The 27,463-nt window shown below is 46.8% G+C and overlaps 1 protein-coding gene across 1 annotated transcript in view; it reads right to left on the bottom strand.

Annotated features, from left to right (window-relative positions):
- Positions 1-27,463, bottom strand: part of TMEM132C (transmembrane protein 132C) — a 186,830-nt gene that overhangs the window by 73,385 nt on the left and 85,982 nt on the right. The window contains exon 3 of the mRNA XM_066331806.1: positions 3,432-3,578. Coding sequence (XP_066187903.1) covers positions 3,432-3,578 — 147 coding nt within the window. The remainder of the gene's footprint in view (positions 1-3,431; positions 3,579-27,463) is intronic.

The raw sequence follows: 27,463 nt of genomic DNA, 5'->3' as shown, positions 1-27,463 counted from the left end.
AGACAGAGCAGGGATCTGCACAGAATGGCAGAGGCTTTGTTGCTTTTTCCTCCACGTGCTAATGAGATGAAAAAAAACCCACCCCCAGCCTGGTAACATCACTGCTGTGACAGCCAGACAGTGCTAAAACACAGCCACAACAACCCCAGCCCAGCAGAACGTGCTCACATGTGGCACACGAGAGGGAAGAAGTGACTGAAACATCACCACAACATCTGGAAGCTCTCTTCCCCCAGCCTGCCTCTTTAGCAGACAGATGGCCGCAGAGCTGTGAGCCCACAAACCTCTCCAAAAGGTTCAAGGCCAAGAGGATAAAGTGCTGCATCACAGCAGTTTTCCATTATGTCACTGTGCCTGAACCTCTCTGTTCTCCCACGCTCGGTTCCGTGCCTGGCTGACAGAAATCCCCAAGCTGGGACTCCCCACGTGGAGTTTTGGGGGGTTCCTTTCGCCCACAGACCCAGTGCCACAGCCAGGGGCAGGAATGTCAGCCCCAGGGCAGCCTGAGCTTGTCCCAGGACAGCCCAGGTCCAGCAGGAGCTGGCCCTGCACCAGGCTCAGGTCTGGGCTCATGGCTCAGTTAGAGGATGCTCTTGGCTTTGGCAGACTAAAAAATTCCTGTGCCCTCCTTGTTCCTACCCTTCATCTGCCCTCCTCATCCTCACACCGACAGCAGCTGAGGGGCTGCTACCCTGAGGTTTGCTGCATTGAACAAACCCCACAAATCCCTCCTGCTCTGCCTTGGAACAGCTCTCCTCCCCTGTGGGACAATCCAGAATAAACTGCATTAACTCCAGCAAACAGGAGCCTTCCCACTTCTTAGGTGAGTGTGGCACCTCAAAAATCAACCACAGCAGCCTGGAACCAAACCGAGGCAAGACTGAGAGATGGAACTGCTTCCAGCAGTGACCAAAAATATCCTTTTGTCTGCCCCAAGCACACACATCAAACGTCCAGAAGCAGAAACAACAAAGGGAAACAAGCAGCCGAGCAGTTGCCTAAGCCTTGTTTTCACTAATCAACACTGTTGTTATCCTCATCAAGAGCTGCTCCAATCTCAGCAGAAACTGCATTATGAGGCACACAAACATTGCTGATTTCAAGCTGTTTGCAGTTCCTTGCCATAGTTGCAAAGGCTTTTTGAAGAATTTTAAGCTGAGCTCTGGCTCCTGCCTTTAGCACCACAAAGTATTTCTCAAAAATATTAAAGAAGCGTGACCCACTTAAGTTCTCCGAAGGTAATGGTAAACAATTACTGGTGTGATGTATCTAAAATATCTCCTGTGTTCTATTATTGAAATATTGTGAAAGGTGAATTAGCTGCTGCTGCATTCAGACTCGAAAGGCTTCTTTCAAAGTGTTTGCAGTGTAATTATATCCATGCACCAATGACAGGGAAAGGTGCAAGGAAGGAAAAGCTGGAAAGAAAAATCAGTGTTTTTCCTGGGTCTGGGCACTTGTCTCTTGGGCTATGAGGGGAAAAGAAAAATCAGTATTTTTATTGGGCTTGGGCACTTGTCTCTTGGGCTGTGAAGAGGAAAGGCTGCAATGGCTCTCCATGGTGCAGCAGGGAGATCTCTGAGCAAACACAGCGGAAAACTCCTCCTACATGAATATACCAACATATTTCTGAGTTTGCTGCAGGGAGGACGAGGCAGTGCTGGTGCTGGAAGTGCAGCAGGGCCCCTCAGAGCCCCCTGAGCTGGGGACAGAACTGCACATCCCCAACAGGACCCACACTAATGACACTGCACAGAGAACTCCCAGCAGGGACTCGCACTTCTCCACCAAATTAAATTAGCTGAACACTATTTGTAATGAGCTGAATAAGAGTATTGGTGCTCTGTGCAGAGGGCTGCAAGTGGCACTCAGGAACTCAGCAATGTCCCCTGCACACCGTGGGCTTCCCCTCAGCCTTCCCCAAGCAGTTCTTCCCTGTACAAAACCATCCCACTGCACCCAAGGCTCAGCACGATTTCGGGAGACAGCAACTACTTACGTGCACAAATGGGAGAGGCATTAATTAAAACGTGCAGTTTTATTTGCATAATTAGCGCCAAAAAAATATTTTTATGGGTTAATTAGGCTTCATGCAAATTGGATTGAGGAGATTTAATTTGGGGTTTGATAACCTGACTGTTACAGTTCTGCAGTTGTGAATCTGCTTGGAGCTGCACGCTGTTCTAAAGCCACGTCCTCCCTTTCCAACTGCTTCAGTTTTTACTCCTGGCAGCTCAAATGGTGTATTTTCCCTTTCCCTTTACCAGTCCTGACATAGGCTGACCCTGGTTGGATGCCAGCTGCCCACTAAAGCAGCTCCATCTCTCCCCTCCTCAGCTGGACAGGGAGAAAAAAAATAAAATGAAAGCTCAGGGTGGAGACAAAGACAGGGAGAGATCAGTCACCAGGTGGAAATACTCCATCAGCTCCTCAGGAGCTGCTCATGGCAAGAGGGATTTCGATATTTCACAGATGTCCAATATTTGGGCACAGAATAGAGACGTTTAAATCTGCTCAGCTCCTCTGAGCCTGAAGGTGCAGTACAAAGAATTAACCAGCCCAGCACCCAGCAAAGATCTCATGATGCCCTTCCACCAGCACGGGTTTGTGCCTGACAATGATCACAGAGCTGGGGAAGTGTTGTTGGGGTCTGCACAGTGGGAAATTCCCTGCCTGGACTATGTCCAGCCCTGCTGTGAGAATCCATGATCATACCTGGGAAAGAGCAAAATAACTTCCACTGAAAACACACAACTTGACTGTGTGTCATGGAAGACAGTGCTAATTATGGAGTAAGCCCTGCTTTAGTGTCTGTGCAACAGCCTGAGCAAGTCCCTAAAACCACAGCAGACAGTGGCAGCCCAGCTCACCCCAGTTCATCCCAGTTCATCCCAGTGCCCCCCACAGGGCTTTGCCTCACCCAGCAGGGCCAAGGAACCTCCAGTCCTGGAATAATCCAGTTTTCTAAAGGGGATTCCTCTCTATTACACACTGGGGGTTTGAATTCCCCTCCCTGTGGAAGAGTTCACTGCCTGCTCCATGAACCAGCCACAGAGGCTGGGACACATTCAGAGAAACAAGGGCAGGACTATCAAGCCAAAAACAATTTACAAGTTCAATAAAGCTCCAATTTTCAATTTGAAAATTAAGAATATTCATATTGTTGCCAAAACGACACAGCCCCCCAGCCCCAGTGCAGGTCAGTTCTATTAATTGTTTTTGGTTTGAACTGATGAATTTCATTACCCATTACAGATCAGCAGATGGTCCCACAGTCACCTCGAGTGTCTCCAGGTTTCCAGGCCACAGGTTTCACACTGAGAGCAGCGCTAAGAGCAGCCTGGAGCCTTCCAGGATGGAAGGGATGGTACCTCCCTGCACGGTACCCGGGACAGAAACGAGCTCCAAGTGGAGAAGACGAGGTGCCATACCTGTTCCTGGAGCCCGGGGCTATCCTCTGACAAAGGACCGTGGTGGTGGAGTGCTTCCCTCCATTGCCCACCTCCTGCCGCACGTCCCACTGCCGCGGGTCGCTCGTCCTGGCCCCGAGGATGTTCACTCCTTTCTTCACCTTGGCCCTGTGGGAAACAGCAAGTGGGAAAGGTTCAGCAGGCTCCCCCAGGACTGGGAGCCCTGAATGCACCTCAGCACATCAGCACTCAGGGAAGTATCAGACACACTTCTAATCCAGCAATAAATCAGAGAGTGACACCATGAACGCAGACCTGTGGTAACATCACAAAGTTTTGGGCAGGACTGGAGTGAGGAGTCAAACTGAACCTGCACTCAAAGTTCTTTTCTCTACTCAGGCAATTTTTTTTTTTTTTTCCCCCCAAGAGAAGCTTGTCCCAACACAAAAGACTCTGCAATATTTGTTTGTACCAAAACAAAATCGTGCCTCATCACTGCACACAGGAATGCTCCACTGGAGGCTTTTGAATAACCCATTTTTATTCCAGAGGATGTTCTAGACACCAGTGGACACGTTGGTGCTCCTCTGCCTGACAATTTCCTCTTTCCTACAGACTGCCAAGGGAATTTCTGTTCGAAATCTCCAGCCTGGAGAGGACACAAGACTCTAACCCAGAGATGTTCTCAGAGGATGCAGATTTCTGCCTCCCTCAGTTGTTATGCCCTGTGGAAAAGTTAACTCTGTTTATCTAGTGATGCTAATAACATCAGCAACGACTGTCTGGAAGGTTAATTACAGAACACTTGCTAATTGAAGAGCGTTTGCACAAAGAATTCCCAGCAAAGGTGTTGTTTGGGGGCAGAATGTTGAACTGCTGATGCTCAGCTCCATCACCAAGCACCAGGAATGGGGAAGAGGAGGAGTTTTGCAGCCCTTCTCTCCTGAAGACAGCCAGGGACAAAAGGATGAGGAGGATGTGGGGAGGAAAATGCCACCGAGGAGTTCCCAGCCCCGTGAGCACTTTGGCCTCATCCTCAGAGGAGGAAGGGAAAGAGCTGCCTGACTCCATCCCAGCCTCTCCAGCAGGGACTGGCTTCACTTAAAATCACAGCTTTCTAAAACATTTATGCAACACAAAATGTTAGTTACTGAGCAGAAATCATCATCTAGCAAGATGCTGGGATCCACTTGACATTTATGAGGACTTGGCAGCTAAGTTTCTTTGAAGAAATGGTCTTTTTGCATCTTCAGCCAATAAAACACTCAAAAGCTGTCGTTAGGAATGACTGAGAGTACCTGTCTTCTTGCAGTTTTTCAACAAAACACAATTAATTTAAGGTATTGAAAAAGAAAAGGTGTTTGGTTTTTTTTTTTTTTTTTTTTTTTTTTTTTTTTTTTTTTCTTTTGGGTATAAAAGCCTAAAGGATTAATTCTCTCATTTGTAACATGAAACACACCATGGAGCTTTACAGAATCCTGTCTCACTCTTGTAAAAGCAGCCTGATGAATCTCTCGTGCCTTCAGCTGAATTACTCAGAAGCAAAAATAGAAAGGCAAAGGAAAAATCAAATTCATTCCTGAAGGTTCAATAAAGCCTTAAGTCCCATTAACTTTTCCAGTTTATCACAGTTCAAATAAATGAACAATAAACAAATGTTTTGGTATTTATAACACACTCCTGCCAATCCTGAGGCTGTGTAAATCCAGCAGGATTTCTGTGGCAATCTGTATTTTAGGAGATGTTTGGGTGTATTTTAGGACACTGCAATTTAGCAACTGGAGAGGAGTAAAAACTCATCGTCTACACTTCGTTCAGCTGCTCCTTGAGACAGCCTCTGAAATGACAAAACACCACCCAAAATGAGGGTTTGGATTTTCAACAGAACCACAAAAAACTCTGTCGGCAGCTGCAAATGGCCCTTTCCACCACGGAGCTTGACACAGTCAATACCTGGGCTCCTGTTAATTGGGATGGACACTGAGGATGGCCAAGGTTAGTGGTCAGACACACTGCCAGAGGACCAGACCACAGCCACAATGCCATTTTGTTAATTAGCTACAGGACGGGGCATTAAGTTGAGTGGTTTTCACACACGCCATTATATAAAACCCATTAAAAAAAACCCCCATTCCATCCCAGGGTAAAGTAGGTTATGTTTAGTGAGGAAAATCGATGGTGTGATTGCACTTAGGACTGGAATGAGGCTATGAACACCCAGAAGATTGAACTTCCGAAATAAATATGCAGAAGCACAATTTGCAACTCTCCCTCTAAAAAGGGCGTTGAGTTTTACATAACAAGGTCAGTGGATGAATCAGAATTAAGGCAGAAAGAACTGAGCCCCACACGTTTCCAAATGCAGTCTCTACACGTTCTACAAACGTTTTCACTCCAATATTTATTTACTTGGCGCTTGAGCGCTAGCAAGGAAAAGTCTATTTAATTAATTACCAAAGATTTGTTGACCTTGTTGGATGCTTGTGATTAAACATTCATTTTTTTTTCAAATCAATACTGCCGACTTTGTACATAAAAATGTGTATGTTACACCACCTCAATCAACCCCAAGACTCAGGACCTGGAGGCCAAATGACTTGCCAGTTTCCTGTATTTACCCAGTGCTTAGAAATCGACTGTGTGTATTGAAGGCTGCTGGGGAGGGTGACAATAAATGGAGAGGACAAAGAGCTCCAGGTTTCCTCGGGCTGGGAAGTTCTTTGCTGTTTCTGCTTCTCCACGGGCAGATGGTTGTCCTCACCCAGAGGCTTTTCTGCACAGAAAAGCTTTTTATTTTTTCCATTATCTGCAAGCATCCACCAGCCAGAATATGTCAGCTTGGAACTTCCACCCCAAATCTTCCCCTCCAAGGTAATCCTAAACCACCTCCTGGAGTGTCCCAAAATCGCCCCAAATATGCACAAACCCAAGAGCAGCAGCTCCTTTACTGGAGGGTGACCCCCGTGTGCTGGGAGTCAAGCACAGCTTTGGCTCTGCTGACAGAAGCAGAGATGGAACACAGCCCGTGGCTGGATGGGGCTCCAAGCCCTCAGAACACACGGGAGACCACTGGGAGATTTTCCTGCTTCAACGTCCGAGGTTATTAATTCACAGCACAGGAAATCTCTGCCTCGGCTTTGCCTCAAAATAACTGTCTCTCTTTAAATCTCTCAAATGGGGAATTAAAAGATTCTGCTGGCATGCAGAGCAAGCAGCATCTCAAAGACATTACAGAGAGTCTCCAGCAGCTTACCTCGGAATCATGGCTTAATTTGTGTCGAGACCAAGTCAAAGCATTTATTTACCCACACAATCACACAGCAAATGTGCAATTTCCAAGCAAATATTTCATTTTCAACTTGATGCTTTCGGTTATACACAAAGATTTCCATTTAGCACCTCACCTTCCTAACGTGTCAAATCGAGAAATGATGCTTCTAATTAATGCATTTTGATCAACTGCAGATGAAAATCTAATTCTTCCATTTCACTCTCCTCAAATTACAAGAAATGTCAGCAGTATTTAGATATAATACTGTACAGCTATTAAAGACAGCAACCAAAAGGCAATTGAATCAGCAACCAGCCAGAGCTGGAGATGTGACTTATGATTTAAGGAGCTGAAATTACAGCTTCCTATTTAAATTAAACTTTTTTAATCTGGCAGAAGTGCTGTGGCCGGGGAAGGGCTCTGCTACCTGCAGCAGAACCACAGCGAGGGCAGAGTGCTGAGTGCTCCCAGCAGCTCCTCCCGTGGGGGACTCTGCTGATGGGGGCTGATGGCACCGAGCATCACCCCTCTCATCCCAGAGGAATTCACGCTCAGAAGGCAGATCCAAGCTCTGCCTGGGTGTGCAGAGTGGTAAATCCATATTACCTAAATGGATTAGGTGATAAATGCCCACCCCTGAGTGGGCATCTCTGTATGAGGAAGGAGTTTCAGTTCACCTTTAGACATTTTAAGAACTTTAACTGGAGTGTTCTGTGCCCTTCTCACTGTGATTGTCAGGGCCAAGAGAGAAGAGCCTGTTGGACCTTGTCACTGTCCAAATCCTGCACCTCTCCCTTTGCAGCAGGGCAAAGTGTCCCTCCTGAAACATCCAGGATTTAGGAAGGAGCAGAAAGGAACTAAGGGGCAGGTTCCAAGGGTTCCAAACACAAACCCAGAGGCAGCAGTGATCCCAAACACAAATCTGCTGGCCAAGCAAGGATTCCAGACACAAACCCAGGGGCAGCAAACACAAACCCAGGGGTAGCAAGGGTTCCAAATACAAACCCAGGAGCAGCAGGGATCCCAAACACAAACCCAGGGCAGCAGAGATCCTATACAAACCCAGACCCAGGGCAGCAGGGATCCCAAACCCAGACCCAGGGCAGCAGGGATCCCAAACACAGACCCAGGGCAGCAGAGATCCCATACAAACCCAGACCCAGGGCAGCAGTGATCCCAAATACAAACCCAGGGGCAGCAGGGATCCCATACAAACCCAGACCCAGGGCAGCAGGGATCCCATACAAACCCAGGGCAGCAGGGATCCCAAACCCAGACCCAGGGCAGCAGGGATCCCATACAAACCCAGATCCAGGGCAGCAGGGATCCCAAACCCAGACCCAGGGCAGCAGGGATCCCAAACACAGAGCCAGGGCAGCAGAGATCCCATACAAACCCAGGGGCAGCAGGGATCCCATACAAACCCAGACCCAGGGCAGCAGGGATCCCATACAAACCCAGGGCAGCAGGGATCCCAAACCCAGACCCAGGGCAGCAGGGATCCCATACAAACCCAGACCCAGGGCAGCAGGGATCCCATACAAACCCAGGGCAGCAGAGATCCCAAACCCAGACCCAGGGCAGCAGGGATCCCATACAAACCCAGACCCAGGGCAGCAGGGATCCCAAATACAAACCCAGGGGCAGCAGGGATCCCAAACCCAGACCCAGGGCAGCAGGGATCCCAAACCCAGACCCAGGGGCAGCAGAGATCCCATACAAACCCAGACCCAGGGGCAGCAGGGATCCCAAACACAGACCCAGGGCAGCAGGGCTCCTGGCCGGGCTCCCCTGCTCTCCCCGGGCACAGGCAGCTCCCCGGAGGATGCTCCGCTAAATCCCCGCATCTCTCCGGCTGCAGCCGCAGCTGAACAAATGCTGACCCCTTTTGGTCAGTCTCCTCCGGAGCCTCGGAGTTTCCCGGCGCTCTCTGCTAACCCTGCCTCAAGAAGCCCTTGACTTTTCTGGCTGCCAAGGTCACGAAGGAATTCCTTCAGTGATTCTCCCGAAAGCCAGGGCGGTTCTCCTGGTGCCTTCTCCCCGGACTGCACGTTACAGAGAGTCTCAAAACTTCTTGAGTCCTGCCAGAAAAAATTCAGCTTCTTCCTGCCGTGATTTATTCCTCTCCTCCTTTGTTCCCAGAGTGAATCAGGAGATTAAAGGCAGCTGCTGAAACCCATAAAACCCAAGGCAAGAGACTGACCGCAGCAATTAAGCAAGATTTGTTTTATGAAGTAAATATTTCTTCCCTTTCATCTCGGCTGTACGAAATGAGTCGCAGCCCTGAAGGAACAGGACAAACATCTGCCTGCAGAACATTCCTCATTAAAAGATGAGGAGCCCTGGAGTGGAACAGAAGATGACCTGGTTACCCGTGTCAGCTTTTCAAATGTGATCCTTGAATTTGCAAAGCCACCCGGACAGAGTGTGATGGAGTAGCTGTAACTCAGGGATCAGGGATCAGCTCCAGCTTCCAGCTGGGCTCCAACAGGATTTCTGTCTCATCCCTCCCCTCCAGCGAGGAGATGGCCACCTGCTCTCTGTGGCCACCTCCTTCCTGCAGAAAAGTTCATTTACAAGCCACAAGCCCACGAAAGCAGGAGAACACTCTCTCTCAACCGCAGAATTTAGCTCCTAAATGGATTAGGAATAAATCACTGCTAATAGCAGCAGCGTTTCAGGTTGGGTCCCCAACTCAGCAGCTGCTCCAAAGGACCATCCATGCAAGAATCATCAGTGAAAGCAAAGACTTGGCTGCTCAGAGCATCCTCCCTCCTCCAGGCGTTTCTCTCTCATGGTGTATATCCAGAAAAAACCTTCAGGAAACCTCTTTTGTACAAAAAAAAAGAGAGAAAACAGCCTTTAAAATGTCAAAGCAGCTAAACTCTAGGTAGGCAGTTCGTGCTCTTTGCTCCTCACAATTTCCCTTTCACTTCCAATAGACCACAGCGCTGGTCTATTTGAAATGACTCTGGGAAAAAACAACACGTCAAAACAAAACAAATGGGAACATTTCACTTTGAAAATGCAGTCATAAAATCCTTTAAGAACCTCCCAACCAGAATGCTTAAGCTTCTTGAGTACAGGGAGCAGCTGAGGCAGATTTTGGTATTTCTGAAACCTCCTCGGTCTGGCAAATTGGACTAAATTCAACTTCCCCAAAACCGCTTTTTTTTGGTGATTTTCATGACCATCAAAATGCTACAAATTCTCCCCACTGCCAGTGAGGAGTCCTGGGATCTAAACCAGCTCAAGGGCTGATCTTCTGTAGAGTTTCTTACATAACTGAAATTCCCTGAGCCCCTTGGAAAATCAGCTGTCTCCCCTTTCAACGGGAATAGGTGCTGCATATCCCTGAGGGAGCTTTGGAGAGCTCAGCTGCAAGGCACGAGGTGGATGCTGTCAGCTGGATTTTAGAGGGTTTAGTTTTTTTCCCAAAAAAGAAATCCAGTGTATTTTGGGATGCTCCAGGGATAGTGTTCTTTGCTTTGGGCTGATAGCTGTGGTTAACTCTTTGTTACCACAGGAACTTCTCCTGCCCAGGATTTACAATGTCCATGTCAACCAGCAGGTTTGCTGATTTATTATCACGTGTCATTTGAGACAGGGGACAAGGCCACTATGCTTAGCCCTCTTTTCACTGCCTTTTACTGATGGAAAAAGCAAAAAAATCTGGGTTCACAAGAAATGCAAGGGAATTGCAGAGAAATCAAGCCTGCAGCAGAGCTTTAAAGGCTCTGTCTCCTCATCCCAAGCACTTGAGATGCTTGACCTGAGCTGACACGGGGACAGCCTGAGTTTGCACTTCTCCATTTCCCTAAAGGGTGGCTGAGCAGCAGCAAAGCTCTTTTTCTAATCTGAAACTCCAACAGACTAATGGCTCTACGAGTGACAGATCCATCTCAGGGACTCGGCAAGGAATGAAAGAACTTGACGCATAATCACATCCAGGTGAAATCCCTGGAAAGTCTTTGCTGTGGAATCACTCCCTGGGTGAACTGTCATTTATGAATTCATCACATGGGGAGGCACTGCAGACCAGGCTGGCTGCCTTGCTGTCACAGAGAGAACTGGAATAACCTTCCTCACACCAACACATACCTGCTGAGAGAGGCAGAACAGCCAGAGATGGGTGTTGTGTAAATAAAAATCCTCACCAGGGTGAATCCAGAGCACAGATTCAGCTGCACATGCTAAATACAAGCTCATGGATCTATTTTATAGGACCAGAGACACTTTTTAGATAAGCAAATGCTTTGAGATTATATTTCCCTACTACATCCAGTTTCTATTATTACCCAAAAAATCTCTAAGCTGCATATTTGTGACATTGCCCCAGCTGGCAGAGCAATAGCAGCGCTGAGGAAAATACTTACTCTTTGCAGTGGTTATTAGGATTATTACTTAGACCCCGAGTGACTTTCTGAAGTAATCTTCCCATGCAGTCCCTTTGTGTTTTTAATCCCACCCTCTCTCCCCCTCCAGCAGCTGCTATGAATACAGTTTTGCCATCAGCCACGGAGATACAAGGGTTGTGTTTCCTTCTTCCCTCGGGGAAATCATTTTGCTGAGATCAGCTGCTGGGAAGAGGAAGGGGCAAATGTCCCTAAAGCAGAGAGAAAGAGAGGAGCCCTTCACTCAAGTAATTGTGGCAAATGCACCTACGCTGCCTTCCTGCCCAAGGCTAAGAAAGCCCTGATCACCAGGTGGTTCAGCCCCAGGATGCAGCTCCGTCTCCTCTGTAATCTAATCACTGGGACTTACACTGATGGAAGGCTGGAGGCTGGAGCAGAGCCCTGAGAGAGCTCCCTGCAGGGTGTGCTGGCTCTGTGGGGCTGCAGGAACATGTGTCTCATCCCATTCCTGTCTCCTGTCCCCCATCCCACTCCTGCCTCCTGTCCCTCATCCTGTGCCCCAATCCCATCCCTGTCTCCTGTCCCTGTGTGTGTGTCCCATTTCCATCCCTGTCTCCTGGGACTGTGTGTGTGCCCCAATCCCATCCCTGCCTCCTGTCCTTCTGTGTGTGCCCCAATCCCATTCCTGTCTCCTGTCCCCCATCCCACTCCTGCCTTCTGTCCCTCATCCTGTGCCCCAATCCCATCCCTGTCTCCTGTCCCTGTGTGTGTGTCCCATTTCCATCCCTGTCTCCTGGGACTGTGTGTGTGCCCCAATCCCATCCCTGCCTCCTGTCCTTCTGTGTGTGCCCCAATCCCATTCCTGTCTCCTGTCCCCCATCCCACTCCTGCCTTCTGTCCCTCATCCTGTGCCCCAATCCCACTCCTGCCTCCTGTCCCTCTGTGTGTGTCCCATTCCCATCCCTGCCTCCTGCCCCTGTGTGTGTGTCCCATCCCATTCCTGTCTCCTGTCCCTGTGTGTGCCCCAATCCCATCCCTGCCTCCTGTCCCTGTGTGTGCCCCATCCCATTCCTGCCTCCTGTCCCCCATCCTGTGCCCCATCCCATCCCTGCCTCCTGTCCCCCATCCTGTGCCCCAATCCCACTCCTGTCTCCTGTCCCCCATCCTGCCACCAGGCAAACCAGCTGTCAGTGAAAGCCAGAGGTGACAGCTTGTTCCTGGACACAGATATTAAGGTCATGAAACACCTACAAGATCAAACAGATCAGTACATTTGGGACTCTCCTTGTGTTCACTGCTTCCTTCTCCTGAGGATTCCAGACCAGCATAAGTCACATTCCCTTTATCATCTCCTGGGGAATCTCTTTTTTCCCCCTCGATGACTCTCCCCCAAAAGTCATTTCAATTCATCCAGCTCCAGCCAGCAACTAACTGCAGGGATGAAAATCCTTTTGTTTCAGCTTGATGCAGCAGAAACTCTCTGGAGCCAAACAGTAAATGAAAGGCCCCACAAGAGCATCTGATCCAGGCTGCAGCAGCAACAAAGGACTGGCTCTCCCAAAGTGCTGAAACAGCTTCTCCCAACACCCAGGGAACACTCCCAGGAGACACTGGGAGCACAAGAATGTGCATGGACAGGTGAGCACGGGGAGCAGCCCCTGCAGCCCCCCTGAGCTCCACAACCTGAGCCCCTCCAGCTCCTGCCTGGGGCTAAGGCAGGCTCAGGAGACGGGAGTTTAAGGCTGGGAAGGTCAGGAGGGCAGCACAATGGCCCCAAACAGCAGACACCCCCCTGAAAGGGCACTAGTGGGTAGGGTTATATACAGGACTGTATATAGGATTAAATATAGCATTGTATATACTATTATATATACGATAATATATAGGTCTAGATATAGGATTATATATAGGATTTTATACAGGATGATACATAGGACTGTACATCCTCCTGCCACTCCCTCTGAGGTGCTCAGGGCTGCCCAAGCTGCTGCACACTCTGGTTTGGGCCAAAGACAAGCCCCATGTCTGTGCTGCTGTGCCAAGTGCCTCCAGAAACACATGGCAAACACCTGGTTTTCAGGCTCCCTCTTGGTTTTCAGGTTCCCTCTTGGTTTTCAGGTTCACTCTCGGTTTTCAGGCTCCCTCTCGGTTTTCAGGCTCCCTCTCGCTGTGGTTCTGGGGCTGGGGCACTGAGGGATGCTCGTCCCCATCGAGCTGGGAGCTGATGAGGAGCTCTCGGCCACAGAAGGTGCTGGTACAGGACCTGCACATTCAATGTGCCAGCCCATTTAATGCCTTAGCAAAGCTCTCCCTGCCTCCCCAGCCAGCCACTTCCTTATTTGAAAGGTCTTAGATAAAAGGACCAAGAGTTATGGGGCAGACAAGAACCAAGGATATAGAGGAATGACAAGTACAAAGAGAGGGATATGAATAATATACAGAAGAGGCCATTATTCTGTGTACCCAGGGAAAGTGTTTCTGCTCCTTACAAAAGGAAGGATTTATCTTCCCCTGATCAAAGGTGACAAAGCTGGAATGTTAATGCTAGAAAAACACAGGGAGGGCAGGAAGAAGGCTGCCAGCAATTTCACTTTGATTTCATCAGCTGATGGCACAATTATACATTTATTTTTCCTGTGAGCAGCAGACACTTCCACAGTCAGAGTACACCAGGAGGGGAGACAAATTACTGACTCTCACAGAATTCCTCACACGTTTCCCTCCAGCAAGACACTGATGTCCTCAATCTCGTGTCCTTTAGGGCTGACACAGCTCCTGTTGCTGACAGGATGGGGGTGAGCCTGGCCACCAGGTGCTCAGTCTTCTCCCAGCAGCAGGAGCTGCACACAGACACAATCCAGGGCCAGCTCAGAGTCTGCTTTGCTGGGCTTGAAAACCAGCTCAGGCCTTCAGTTCCCTCGAGCTCCCTCCAAACTCCAGCCCCTTGTCCCCGTGGAGCAGCAGGGCTGCATCCTCATCCAGCTGGGGATGCTGGGGAGTCACAGCAGCAGCTCCAGTGTCAGGAACATCCCACAGTGGGGCTGGAACATGCCCTCCCTGCTCTGCTTCACTGCTGGGGGTGATGCAAACACTGCCAGCTCGGTGTGGGCACGTTCTGAGCTCACACAGAGGTGATAACCCAACCCAGAGCAGCTCAGAGCTCGGGCACTGTCATTATTGTTGGCAGAAACAGCAGCCTCCAGAGGCGAGCTGGGAGCTCTGCTGGGCTGTCACACTGATGCGTTAGCACAGAGTTTATACCCCAGAAGGGTTTGTTAGAGGGACAAGAAAGGGAAAAAGTCACATCACAAAGGGAAAAAGTCACATCACAAACTGCTAGAAGAGCCCTGGTTTTGTTTGGATCAAACTACTTGAGCTCCAGGTATTATTTCTTTGCACATGGAGCTGAAAACTCACCCCAGTCCCAGAGACCTGTTGTTATGGGGAGAGTCAGAGCTGATTTTCAGCACAAAGAAGCACTAAATGAATAAATGCCCAGAGCAGAGCTGCACTGCACAGGGCAGAGCTGCCAGCAGTTAACATGCAGAGCGTGTGGCAGCCTTGCAATGAGCCCACATCACCGTGGTGTCACCCTGAGCCACCCACTGCCCCGTCCCAGGGCACAGGATCATCCCTGACTTCATCCTCTGTCATAGCCTACAAGGACATCCCACACCTCAGCAGGACATTTAAAGGCCATGCTTTCAGCATATAAAGAAGTAACAAAATGTGTAATTGCTGCTATGGAAAGGTAGCAGTGGAATTTATCTGTAAAAATCCCTCCAAGTGAGCACTGGGTTAAGGACTTCAGTTGGGTGTGAGGATTCCAGACCCTCACCCCAGCCCTGGTCAGATGTACCTGAGACCCAGGGCTGGATCCATCAGGCAGCCCAAATCCAGCTACTGAAATGTGCTTTCAGTTGTCATCTCATTTAGTCTTTCACTACCAATCCAATTTTACTAATTTTTAAGAACCTTTGCCCTCCTAATCCCATTAGACCAGCAATTTTGAAAAAAGACTTTACTGCAAGTGATGCAGAAAACAAACACCGCCCCTACCACATGCTTTGGCTCCTTCTTCCCTCCTCAAAATGATAACTCTGCACATTGTGCATCTTTAGTACTTGGGAATGTATTTAAAAGAATTGTTATTTGCTTATTTGGGTGTTTTTTCAGAGCCCTCCTTGCTGGAATCTCCCAGCCTCTGTTTGCGAGGGCGGCGTTTGGAGGAGCAATGACTTATCTTTTTATTTTTATTTTATTTTTATATTTTATTTTTTATGTTTTATTTCTCCTCTGCTGCTCCCACAGCTGCAGGCCCCGGGATGAACCCAGCTCTCTCAGAGATGTGGGATGCTCTGGTGGCTCCTGACGTTTGCCCAAAGCTCCTGGAGAAAACGAGGAGCACAAGCCCAGGGGAACGGGGGGTTCCCAGGCAATAAATCCATCCCAACATCGGGGAGAGAGGAAGATTTACCTCCCTAAAACACAGCAGAGAGCTGAGAGCTGGGAGGCTGTGAAGCCATCACTGCACCAGAGAAGGGGTTTGCAGGGAGGGAACCGCGTTCCCGCGTTCGCATTAAAAGCGCGGCGAGGGACGAAGAAAAGCAGAGGGATTGTGTTTGTATTCCCCTGGCTGAGCACCCCTCCTGGATTTCAATTCCCAGCATTTGCCCTCGACATCCATGCAAAAAGCTGCAGTAAATAAACGACATGAACCCCATGCAAAGGTGGAGTCACCTTGCAGAGGTGGGAATCTGTGATTTCCATACGGCAATGAAAGGCCTTCCACAGCCAGGGCTGAAAAATAACACCACCTTTCATCTGTGATCTGAACAAATTCAATGTCTCAGCTCTTGATGGAAAACCAACTCAGAACCTCACATTTCTCTTTTTCTTTTCCTTTTTTTTTTTTTTTTTTTTTTTGTTTTGGTTTTTTTTTTTCCCGGGGCAGGGCTGCACTTTAAGTCGCTGCCTTTATTAATGGAATAAGTGCATTTGTCTCTTGCAGGCCTGAAAAATAAAGCACTGAGCAGTAACATATGGAATATGCCTCAGGCAAGAGACTTTCTCCTGGTATTGCTATTTTTCTAATAAAATTGAAGTCGTGGCAGCAGTGCACGTGTTCTTGTCGAGTGTTTCACAGGGGTGGTCTAAAATAGAAACCCAAAAAATAGAACCCCAAAAAACTAGACTTTTTTATATATATATATATATAAAATAGCTAATTTCACCAGCTCAAACCACAGTGATCTGGGATCCCCAATCTCCTGGGATGGAAGGCAATAAAAAAGAACTCCACGAGTTCTCCTCTTTCGAGTTTATCCTTCAAACTCTTGGGGAAATTCCCTCTGTAAATATCAGAACAAATCAAACATCATTTCAGAATGCTCCTATTAAAATAATAAATGAGACTGAAATTCCCGAGGGAATTTTGAGTTTTTAGAGCAACACTGATGTTAAAAAGCAAGGCAGGTGGTGAATTAAAATGCTACAAATTGCACTGAGCTTGTTGCAGGCAGGATTAATAACTGAGGGCTGGGCTCTGGCTGCCGCCTCTGCACACACAGAGGAGCCTGGAAACTGTGAAAAATCAGGTTTATTCTTTTGGTAAAATCAAAAAAACTTTAATGAAATTAAAGCTAATAGGAGACAGAGATAAAGGGAAGGGTTAAAGGGTTGGGTGTCTGATACTTCGCCAAGAGCATATTTACTATTTGTGGATATGTATTTTTAAATACCTTTTTACCTCATTAGCTTGTTGTATATTTATTATGCAGAGTTGCATTTTTTTACAAACTAATTTTTATATTTTAGGAACTGCTTAGTATGGCTGGGTTTTGGGTTTGCTTTGCAGAGCATGTGTGGGTTTTGGTTGTGGTTTTAGTCTTTTTTTTATTATTTTTAGTTTGGGCTTTGGTCTATATTTTTTTTAGATGGCAGATGTTGATAATTGGTATATCTGTAGCAGGGGTTTTATTGTATGTTTACTGGATGTTATTTTGATTGAACAGACAGGCAGCTAATAAATAATAATAATAATAACAATAATAATAATAATAGGTAATAAATATATTACCTATTACTAATAATATGTTTAAATTTTGTTAATAGTAGAAATAAAAGTAATTTTAACGTTATGTATATAGCATTTATCTTAATAGTTGTGAAAAGCCAATATTATTTATGTATATTTTATATATATAAAAAACATATTGTTATATATATTTTTATATTATATATTTTATATTATATAATATATATTTACTATGTAAAAGTGTTTTGTCCATAAAACATATATAATTTTATAATTTTACATTTTAATATCTATATCTGTATTTACATTTACATTTAAGGAATAGAAATGTAATGTATTTATAGCAACGCACACATGTTGCCGAGTGTGGATTGATTTAAACCTGCTGCCTCTGGAGCCTCTGAAGCTTTGCTCTGAGATTCCCCTGAGCTTTGGGCAGTTTTCTGTCTGAATTTCGTGTTCTCCCCTCCCTGCCTGGAGCTGCCTCAGCCGCCCAGGAGCTGCAGGGCACAGGAGCGATAAACACCCAAAGTACAAACCTCACATTTCAGCCTCAGGCGCTGAGATTACCTTTACATGAGCACATCTTTGATGCCAGCTCCTGGACAAGAAATGCAGTTGACTTATGCTCAGTAAAAAAAAAAAAAAAAAAAAAAAAAAAAAAAAAAAAAATTCTGTGTTTCATTCCACGCTCGTCCCTGTATCAAACTAAATCTGAAACTGAAGCACCTGGATAAAAAAATAACTCCAGTAAAAGGTCAGGACATCCAGGAGGGTTTCTCCCCCTCCAAACGCTCCTGCAGTGGGTCTGCCTGGTTAAAATATTCCCCAAAAAAACCAGTTTCAATTCCATGGAGTCTGTTTGGATTTCAGACTCCACGTCGACAGCTCCAAAGGCAAGAGCCTCTGGTTTGCTATTTCACCCTTGGAGAGTGGCTGATGGAGAACCCAGGGAGACAACTGGGAGTCTCTGAAACTCCCAGGAACGGGAATGTTTTGTAACCAACAGCCTGACACTACATCAAACCGCTGAGAACTGCAGAACTCGTCGCTGCCTCTTAAATTAGCTCTTCTCTTACCATTTTTTGCCTTTTTTTCCCCATTGACTGACATCTTCCCAAAGTCATATCCTCCCCCTTTTCTGCTGGTAGCGTCAGATTCCTCAAGAACCATCCAACATGGAAATGATTTGCTGATTGCCACCAGGAGTTTGTGTTTCTACCATTTGTGCATGTGGGAAACGGGGCACTTTGTGCAGGACCTTTGGAATCAGCCAACACGTGAACTGCAAAGTAAGAAACAATTCTGTCCTCTGAGTGCTCTGACAGCAAAAGCTGTTTTGCAGCAACTCCGGACTCCACAGGTGCATATCACTGAAAGGACCCGTGCAGATCCTCGGAATGGGAAGCAGAAATACAATTAAATAAGCAGAGAAGGCAGTGAGTGACAAAATGTAACAAGCCAAGGCACAATTAATGTCCTGTTCCCTTTCCAGGATCTGGGTAATGAATCCGATTTTACACCTCCGAGTTTCCAATGCCGTCTGCAGAGATAAAGTAATGGAATGTCCATTACCCTGGCCTAAGATTGACACGGGCTCATCAGATGCTTTGTGACTGTACAAATAGCGTGGAACAAGGGGAAATCAGGAGCACACAGCACGCAGAAAACCTCCACAGACACCTCATTTTTTCCATTCAGCAGGAAGCAGCAATGCAAGCAGAGCTGGAGGGTGTATTAGGAGGCATTTGTGCATTTCAGCATTCCTGTCTTACCTGAAGGTGCTTGATCAATCCAATGCATATAAATAAAAAGAGGGGTTGGAGTACAGGCAATTCCTGCTGCTGAGGCTGACTTTTCACTGCTGAGGTCCCAATTCAAACAGGATCCATAGGAATATTATTTCTAGGTGATTATCAAGGCAGGAAAAGCATTGCTGTCCATGACCCAGGCAGTGTGACACTGTTCTGCAGAGGACAGGCAGCCCAGACAGGTTGGCTTGCCCAAGGCCACAGTGTCTAAACTGCAAATAAAGGATCATCACCTTTATTTGATTTCCTGATTTCCTCTCCTCTGCTGTGGTGGACACCATCAAACCCAACGTTGGCCATCTGCACATCTGACCTGAGAGTTTCTCCCCTGACAGCAGGGAGGATCTGCTGCTGTTGGATTCCCCAAGCAAAGATCAAAGAACAAGTAAAGGGCAGAGTTTAAGCAGTTCAGCCATGAAATGCCTGTGTGAGATATTATTGATTCAGCTGAAAGTCTTCCCTCCTCACACTCCACAGCCATGTAAGCAGATAAAGAATTCCAGGGCAGAGGCACTTCCCAGACCCAAACAAACAGTGAAAGCTGAGTTTCTGATAGCTTTATCTGTCCAGAATATTCACCTGTTGGTTTGGGTTACAACTGACACTGACACGGGAATTTTCACTCTTATTCCGCGCGTTGTTCAATTTACAAAGCTGTCAGTCCTTCCTGACACCTGCAGCACCTTTCATGAGAACGTTTTCAGTGTGTCAACATCAAATATTTTGTGAATATTGGCTGGATGATGCAGCATTTCCAAAAAAAAGCTTTAGAAACCAGTCATTTCCCCCATCCATTCCCGGATGGGATAAGCTCAGTGAATGGCACAGATCTGCAGCAGAATAAACCCAGCTTTGCTCCTGACGTGACTTTAACTCACCTACAGTGAAATTCACTCCCTTGCACACCCCCAGGCTGAAGCCTATTCACCATTTAAGTCTTCAAAATAGGATTAGGGGATTTAAGAAGCGCAGAAGCTTTGCATTTTCCATCCAATTCCTTAATGATTTTTTTTTTTTTTTTGCATTAATGGGAGCCAGCACCACAGCCAAGCAGTCAAGTTTCCCAACAGGGCTGTGTCAAGGCTCTGGAGAAGACACTTCCAACCCGAAAATGAACAACCCTGCCATGGCTGAGCAGCAAAATATTGTTTGCTTTAGTGCTGAGACAGGGTTTGAACTCAGATGCACTGAAGTGATAAATAAGCAATGCTTTTTTCCTACCTTTTCTTTATTAAAGAAGATTTTTTAGCCTGATGTTTTTGAGTTGATTCTCAAAGCCAGTCTTGAACGGCTCAGTACAAACCATTCTTTAAACAGGTCTGACTTAGAAGCAGTTCTTGACATCCTCAACAACGCAGGAGAAGGTTTTTAAGGCAGCAAAACGAACAGCCCGCATTAATTAGCAGCTATTTACTCCTTTGAAGAAGCAAACCTAAGAATGAAAACTGGGAGTCACCACCTCAATCTCAGACACCCTAAATCGCCAAAATTTACAGACTCCTTCTGGGCACCTCCTGCACACCACAGCCTTTTATCTGAGGATAAACACCCTGATCAGATTCCTGGCACCTCCTGTAATACCAGAAGCACTCAGAGGAGAGATAAAGGCAGATTAAACCCCGGAGAGTCTCCTGAGACACCCACGAGTCTAGTGAGCTCCTCCAGTGCATCACTAGCCCCAGCACTGCAGCTCTTCCAGCTCACAGAGAGGGGTTTATGTTTTCTCTGGTGGTACAATGCCCAGAGGCTCCAGCCACAATCAAACCACCAGAGGGAAGGGCAGGAGGAGGAATTTCTACTGCGCATCGAGGGGATGAGCCCAAAAGATGGGTGCTGGACTGTGCCCAGAGATAAACTGCTGGCAGGTTTTTATCCAGGCTCACCAGTCGTGAGCTGTAGCTAACAAAGTAGAAAATGGATGTGTCTCTAACTCTTTCCAAGGTCTTTTCAGCACTAATTATCCAATAACGAGGTGACACCTAGATTATTTTTAGTGTCAACCCAAGAACCAACTACCCTCAATGTGGACTTTTTCACCCAATTACAAAGTATCACTCAAAACCATGAAGAAAAAGGCGAATAAAGAACTTGGCCTACACCCTAAATCCTCCATCTTGCTTTATACCTATATTACTATATTCTAAAATCTTAAACTCTGAGTTTTCCACCCTGTGCTATCCCACACTCCTACCCAAACCCCACAATCCCAGGGCTGTCACTCAATTTTGGGAGCCTTTTCCATGGCCTCAGTCACTGCAGTGTTTGCTGGGGGTCAGTGCCTGTGAGCACAGAAAATCTGGAATTCTCAGCTCCCAAGGCTCCAACACTGTTGGACACCACTGCCAGGGATGCACGGGGGGATCCCTGGGGTGATGATCCTTGGGGGTCCCCTTCCACCTCAGGACCTTCTGTGAGTTTCTGAGCCTTGGAGCTCTCAGCATTCTCACATTCATCTCCTCCCAAGGGCTGCTCAGCGCTTGGCTGGGAGGAGAAAGACAAAGCAAGCAGAAAGCAGCAGGCCCATGGAAAGCTGGAAGAACAGCAGCTTTCCACTGCTGAGATGAAAATTTCCACCAGACGTGAATTCTGCCACTAATCCCTGAGTGCAATCGCAGCTTATTGTCATTATTTCACATTTCTGAAAGCGTTCAGGAACACTCAGGAATTAAAACGCAAGTGAAAACTGGTGTCATTAAATGGCAGTTCACTGAAGAGGAGAGCTCAGAGCAGGAGCAGTGAAGGGAAGGCACAGCTCAGGACCGACCCACCCCAGGTCTCCTCTCCAACTTCACGGCAGGTTTGAGCAGGAAAAAAAAAAAAAAGAAGAAATGCGAAATGAGCATAAGGAGGTCTAGGCTGGAAAGCAGACATATGCCTGCCTCTCATTAGAGTTCCTGGGAGATGTAAGCAAGCATCTGTCAGGAGAACCAGACCCTGTGAAAAAGTAGGGATATAAAATCCCAGATCGCTTCAGAGAGGCAATAAAAACAGGACGGGAAATTTATAACAATCCGGCGTAATTGTTCAAAGGGAACTGCTCCAAGGACTCTGAGGAGGCTTGTAAAGGGTTTTCGGCTGGATAAAAAAGGAGCAGGGCTTTTAAGATGGGATAATTTAGAGCACAATTCAGCACAGCTTTGCAGGAAAACAGGGCAGGGATGAGCCTGGGTTTGCCCACCTTCCAATGGAAACGTGAAGGGAAACTGTTCTTGCTGATGAGATGTTGTGATATTTATTTCTGCACCAACCGTTTTCAAACTGAAAAACCATTCAGTCCCTTTAAAACTCGACTGTTAAATGCCCAAAAGCAAAATTTGCAGGTCCCACCACTCCAGATACCAAGTGGCTCCATCAATGACATTTTCAGAGCTTTATGCAAGAAAAGTTTTGGCATCTCCACTGATCCAAGGAGGGACTGGCATCTTCGTCATTCAAGGATGCTCATCTTTGATCACACAGGTGAGGGAAGGCCCACTCCGAGAGCTGGAGCCAAGGACTGTGAACGACAGGTGTGCTGTTAAAGCTTAAAACAATATATTCCATTCTTAACCAGAAGTTACTGTAACAAAAATCTGGAAATAATAATTTTATTTGCAGAGTCCAGCCCATTCTGAATTCTGCTATATTCATGGAAAATGTATTGTCACCTGAAAAGTAGCTTTATAGGTCTATTTTATAGGTTATATATAAAATATTTCCCAGCTTCTGGAGATTTGAATTTAAGGTATTATTTTTCCCTTGAAAGTATTAATTTTCTTCTGAATAATTTCTTAGGCTATTTAATTGCTTCCAAATTTTGCTCTGTTATTAAAAATACATCATTTACCCTAATTTTTTGCTTTAATTACAACAGAATTGGGCCAGGTGTCTAAGCCTTTATTTGATCAATGTCATGTTCCCAAATGGGAATATATGAACATCAGCAGAACCAACATAACAACTGTTTCTATTGAAAAAGAAGCAGTAAATATCACGGGGTAAAATATCCCTCCCTGGAAAGGAACACTAATCCTGAAGGCATAAAACACACACGGGGTCTTTCCCAGCAAGTTTATTTATAATAACAGACTCGTCACCTTTATTTGTTTGTGCCTCTGAATTGCCTGAAATCGCTGCTGGAAAATGGTAAAGCCAAAAAGGTAATTCCAATCAAGGAAGGCTTGGATTGAGGACTCCAAGAAATGGAGCACACCTGGAAATTACAGGGCTGAACTCCAGCTCGAGCCACCAAGAGCGGCACAAAATCTGATTTTCCTCTTTTGGGGAATCAAAAGAATTTTCAAATCAAATTTTCCTCGATGGGGAATCAAGAGAATCCCTCTCTAGCAGAACAGCCAGGGCTTTGCAGAGAGACAAAACCCTTTCATTTTCCTGCTGCAGAGGGAGACTTTTATGTGCTGGAAACGTTGGGTTTTAGACAGAACTACTTAAAGTTAGAAACACAGAATGCCAGGGAGAAGACACTGAGATCATGAAATCTTTACGGCCTCTTTAAATCCTATTGACAAGAAGTGACACAGATAAAAGGAAGGATGGAAATGTGGCAGCCAACAGCCATTGTACCACAGATGGAAAGCAGGAAAGGGTCAGAATTATTTGCAAAAGTCCCTGGTCATTCCTGCCTCTGACTTCACTTGCCGATGTACTTTCTCCATTAATTGGCCAAAAAAAAAAAAAAAAAAAAAAAATGATTCATTAAGATAGATAGTTCTTAAGTGATCCATATTTTATTCCAGTAGGCTTTATGCTCTCTAATTGATTTTGTACATCCATGCTCACATTCCCCTTCAACCTTCTCCAGGTCCTTTTTTACTAATTAATTCCCATTCTTTCCCCAGCAGCACAGAACCACACAAGGTCAGGGACCCTCACCCTGTCCCCTCCCTCACCACTGAACTCACAGCAGGCTGCTCAGGGCTGCTGGATTTTCAAATCCTTCAAGGACATAAATTCTACAACCTGCCTGGGCTTCCTGTTTCCATCTCTCCTCCAGGCCACACAAGACCAGGGATGCCCTTGGTTTTTAACTCACAGAGGCTGGTGCACAGGAAAAAAAAAAATAAACTTTCTGAACTCTCCAGCAGCAGCCACGCTTTCTTACCTCTCCCAGTTCTTTGCTTTAATTCCTACAGTGACTATGAAGACACAGCAGTGCAGGTGAAGCAGGAACACCCAGTGACAGCCCACTCAGGAAATCCTGAGATGCCCTCAGCCCTGACACATCCAGAACTCAGCTGCATTTGTATCTGAAACATGCAGGTTGCAAACCCCTGAAAACCCCCAGAAGCAGCAGCACTGTGGATAAATCAATCCCTTTGCCTGGGTACACGACGTCTGATCGTGGATTGTGTTTGAAAAGGGAGTGCTAAGGTTGAGATCAGCCCTTTGACTCTCCAGATGAATCACTGTGGTGTCCATTTCTGAAATGAAATCAACCAGTGGCACATCAGTGCACTCTCCCAGACACGAACTGAAATATTTGAGTATCCCTGAGAAGGCAATTTTTTCTTGACTCAACACTTGGCCATCTAACCTTGAAATGCTGGACGTTGTAAATATGATCTAGTGCTGCCATAAAACTGGGGGGAAAGTGTCTGAAACTCCAAAATGAGAAGGCAGTGGGAGGAGGATTTCCCTCCACCTGATTGCTCTATCATCCTGATACTTAAAAAATGAAATCCCCAGGCCTGATCTTGCACTGCCCCAGTAGCCATTTGTCCCTAGTGGAAGCTGCCTGGTGTGATGTATGATGCCATTCTCCCAGTCACAGCACATTTCACATCCCCTTTGCCTGGGAGAGCTGAAATGGAAACTGGCTGCCAATCCAGTGGATTGGGGGAGCCTTTGGAGAGACTTGGTGTTTTACAAAGCACATGGATAGATCTGAGACAAACAGAAAATTCATCAGTTTGGGATCCTTCCTTCACATTTGGTACCAATCATCAATAGCCCCAGTGCTGATCCTGCTCACAGCTCCCTGCCAGGACTGAGAAACTGGAGCAGCTCCTGCACTGAGCCTTCCTCTCCTTCCTCAGTGCTTTAACAAGGTGTGTGTGAAATCAGAAAACAGCCAGTGCTGGGCTTGGTGCTGCACTCGTGACATTTCAAGTCTTTGAGGCAGAAATGGCCACATTTCTGTGGATGCAGAGTGTTGATTTTCTGTGTCTTTAAAGAGCATCTTCAAAAGAAATTTTGGTTAGGCTGTTTCCCCTTAAAGCCTCTACCAAAGTCCTTCAAAGTATCTTGTTAATCATTCTGCATTCCCCTGACTAAATATTAGCATTACATCCATGAAGAAGACTCTGTTGGACAGAGTCTTGAACCAGACAGAGCCAGGGGTCAATGCTCAGACACCTCCAAAAACATGGAAGATAATCAAAACAACCTGCGGGTCACTCCCAGAGCAAGATAAACCATTTATTACAGCACCAGCTTGCTGAAGTCTGCCTGTTGGGAAATCAAAGCTTGCTGGAATCCCAGGCAGCTCAACAAAGGAGCAGAGAAATCCCTTCTGAGACCCTCTGCCCCTTGACCAGGTGTCCTCACAAGCCATGGATTCTGCACTGTCCATTCAAGAGGTGAGCAATGGATAGAAAGCTTAGTGGGAAATGGTTTAGCAAATAGAATGGTGAGTTAAAACCAGGGATTCAGAGCATACAAGGCAGCAGGAAAAGCGATATTTAAGAATTTAAGAAAGACTCTTTTACTGCCACGGTGTCAAATCCTGGAAGAGCAAACTCAACCTCTAATCCTTGGCCTAATTCCAAAGCAGCAAGAACAGATCAGCCATGACAATGACTTTCTGTGGCCCTTATCACCACACTCATCAGCAGATTCAGCCTCATTAAATAGCTCAGTGCTGTCACATTCACAGACAAACCCAAGATGAGTGAAGGGACTCGAGATCCCTTCATCACCACACAGAATTCAGCAGCAGAGCAGAAAAGTAAGATGAACTCCCAAATTTCAGGCAGGTGCAGGTGACTCCCTCCCCTCCTGTCTGAGTGCAGAGAGCAGAGGGATTTGCACAGGGCAGAGAGCTCTGCCAGCTCCAGGGCTGGGTATTTATTGCCCTGTGAGTGCAGAGAGAGAACATTTACACCCCTGGATAGGGCAGAGAGCTCTGCCAGCCCCAGGGCTGGGTATTGCCCTGTGAGTGCAGAGAGAACAGAGGGATTTGTACCCCAGCACAGGGCAGGGAGCTCTGGATGTTCCCCTGTGAAGGCAGAGAACAGAATAGAGGGATTTGCACAGGGCAGGGAGCTCTGGTGATCCCCTGTGAGTGCAGAGAGAACAGAACAGAGGGATTTGTACCCCAGCACAGGGCAGGGAGCTCTGGGTGATCCCCTGTGAAGGCAGAGAGAACAGAGGGATTTGCACAGGTCATGGAGCTCTGGGTGATCCCCTGTGAGTGCAGAGAGAACAGAACAAAGGGATTTGCTCAGGTCAGGGAGCTCTGGTGATCCCCTGTGAGTGCAGAGAGAACAGAACAGAGGGATTTGCACAGGGCAGGGAGCTCTGGTGATCCCCTGTGAGTGCAGAAGAGCAGGAACACAAGGATGCCAGCCCAGCCCTGCTGCTGGCTATTTCCCATGGGAGGCAGCTGCAGTGTTCAGGAGCTGCAGTTCAAATTTCACAGGCTTAATCCAGCTACATCTGTTCGTGGCTTTTGATCAGTTCTAAGTGGACAGAAACCCAACATGGAAAGCAGCAAACCTGCTGTATTTTTTAGGGTTTTGCTTGCTTATCAGTGGGTTTAGAGCTTGGTGTGAACTTGTGGCTTTCAAAGGAGAGGTCCCAGCTGAGGGGAGCTGAAGTCTCTCCCAACCCCAAAGCATTCTGTGATTGTCTGATTTAATCCCTGGAGCTGTGCTCCAGTGCTGACATCCATAACAGGCAGAGGTGGCTGTGTGTGCTGCTCGATCCAGCCCCTGAACAGGAGTTTTTAATGCTGCATCCAAAACTAAAGCGAAACTGCTTAACCTCTGATTTTGCCACCTGACCTTCAAAGCTGATAAAAGCATATTTTTCCCCTTGAAAAGGCATAAAGCCATTAAGGGAGCCAGGAAGTGCTTTATCTCCATCTCAGGACTCTCATCCAAAAGCCTGCATTACGTTTTTCCTTTGTGCCACTTTGGTAATGTGATTAAGGGATGGCATCACCGGCTCAAGTGTGGCCACAGCAGAGACTTGTCCTGCCTTCCAAAAGGAGAAAATCCATGTAGAAGATATCTAAATGAGATGACATTGACCTGAAAACTCAAAGAGACGTTCTGTAGTGATCTTGCCAACATAATTGTGTTGAAATGACAATGGCTGGATTTCTTTCATGCATAAGGATGAGGACAATTCTCTCACAGAATTTACACAAAAATAAATACACAAAGTACACACTGCTGGCCAGTGACCTCAGGGCCAAATTCCATCTGCACATCATCCCTGCAGAGGTGGCCCCCCTCACTCTAATTCCCGGTTAAACACAAAATGGAGCAGATTTGGTGGACTGTGATGAAGATTTTGGAAATCTCACCCAAGGACAGTTGGTTTGCCCTGCACTTGAAGCTGTTTGCAACAAGAAG

This window comes from Sylvia atricapilla, chromosome 17 (assembly GCF_009819655.1).
Source record: "Sylvia atricapilla isolate bSylAtr1 chromosome 17, bSylAtr1.pri, whole genome shotgun sequence".
NCBI lineage: Eukaryota > Metazoa > Chordata > Aves > Passeriformes > Sylviidae > Sylvia > Sylvia atricapilla.
This window is presented reverse-complemented; position numbering and strand designations above follow the sequence as displayed.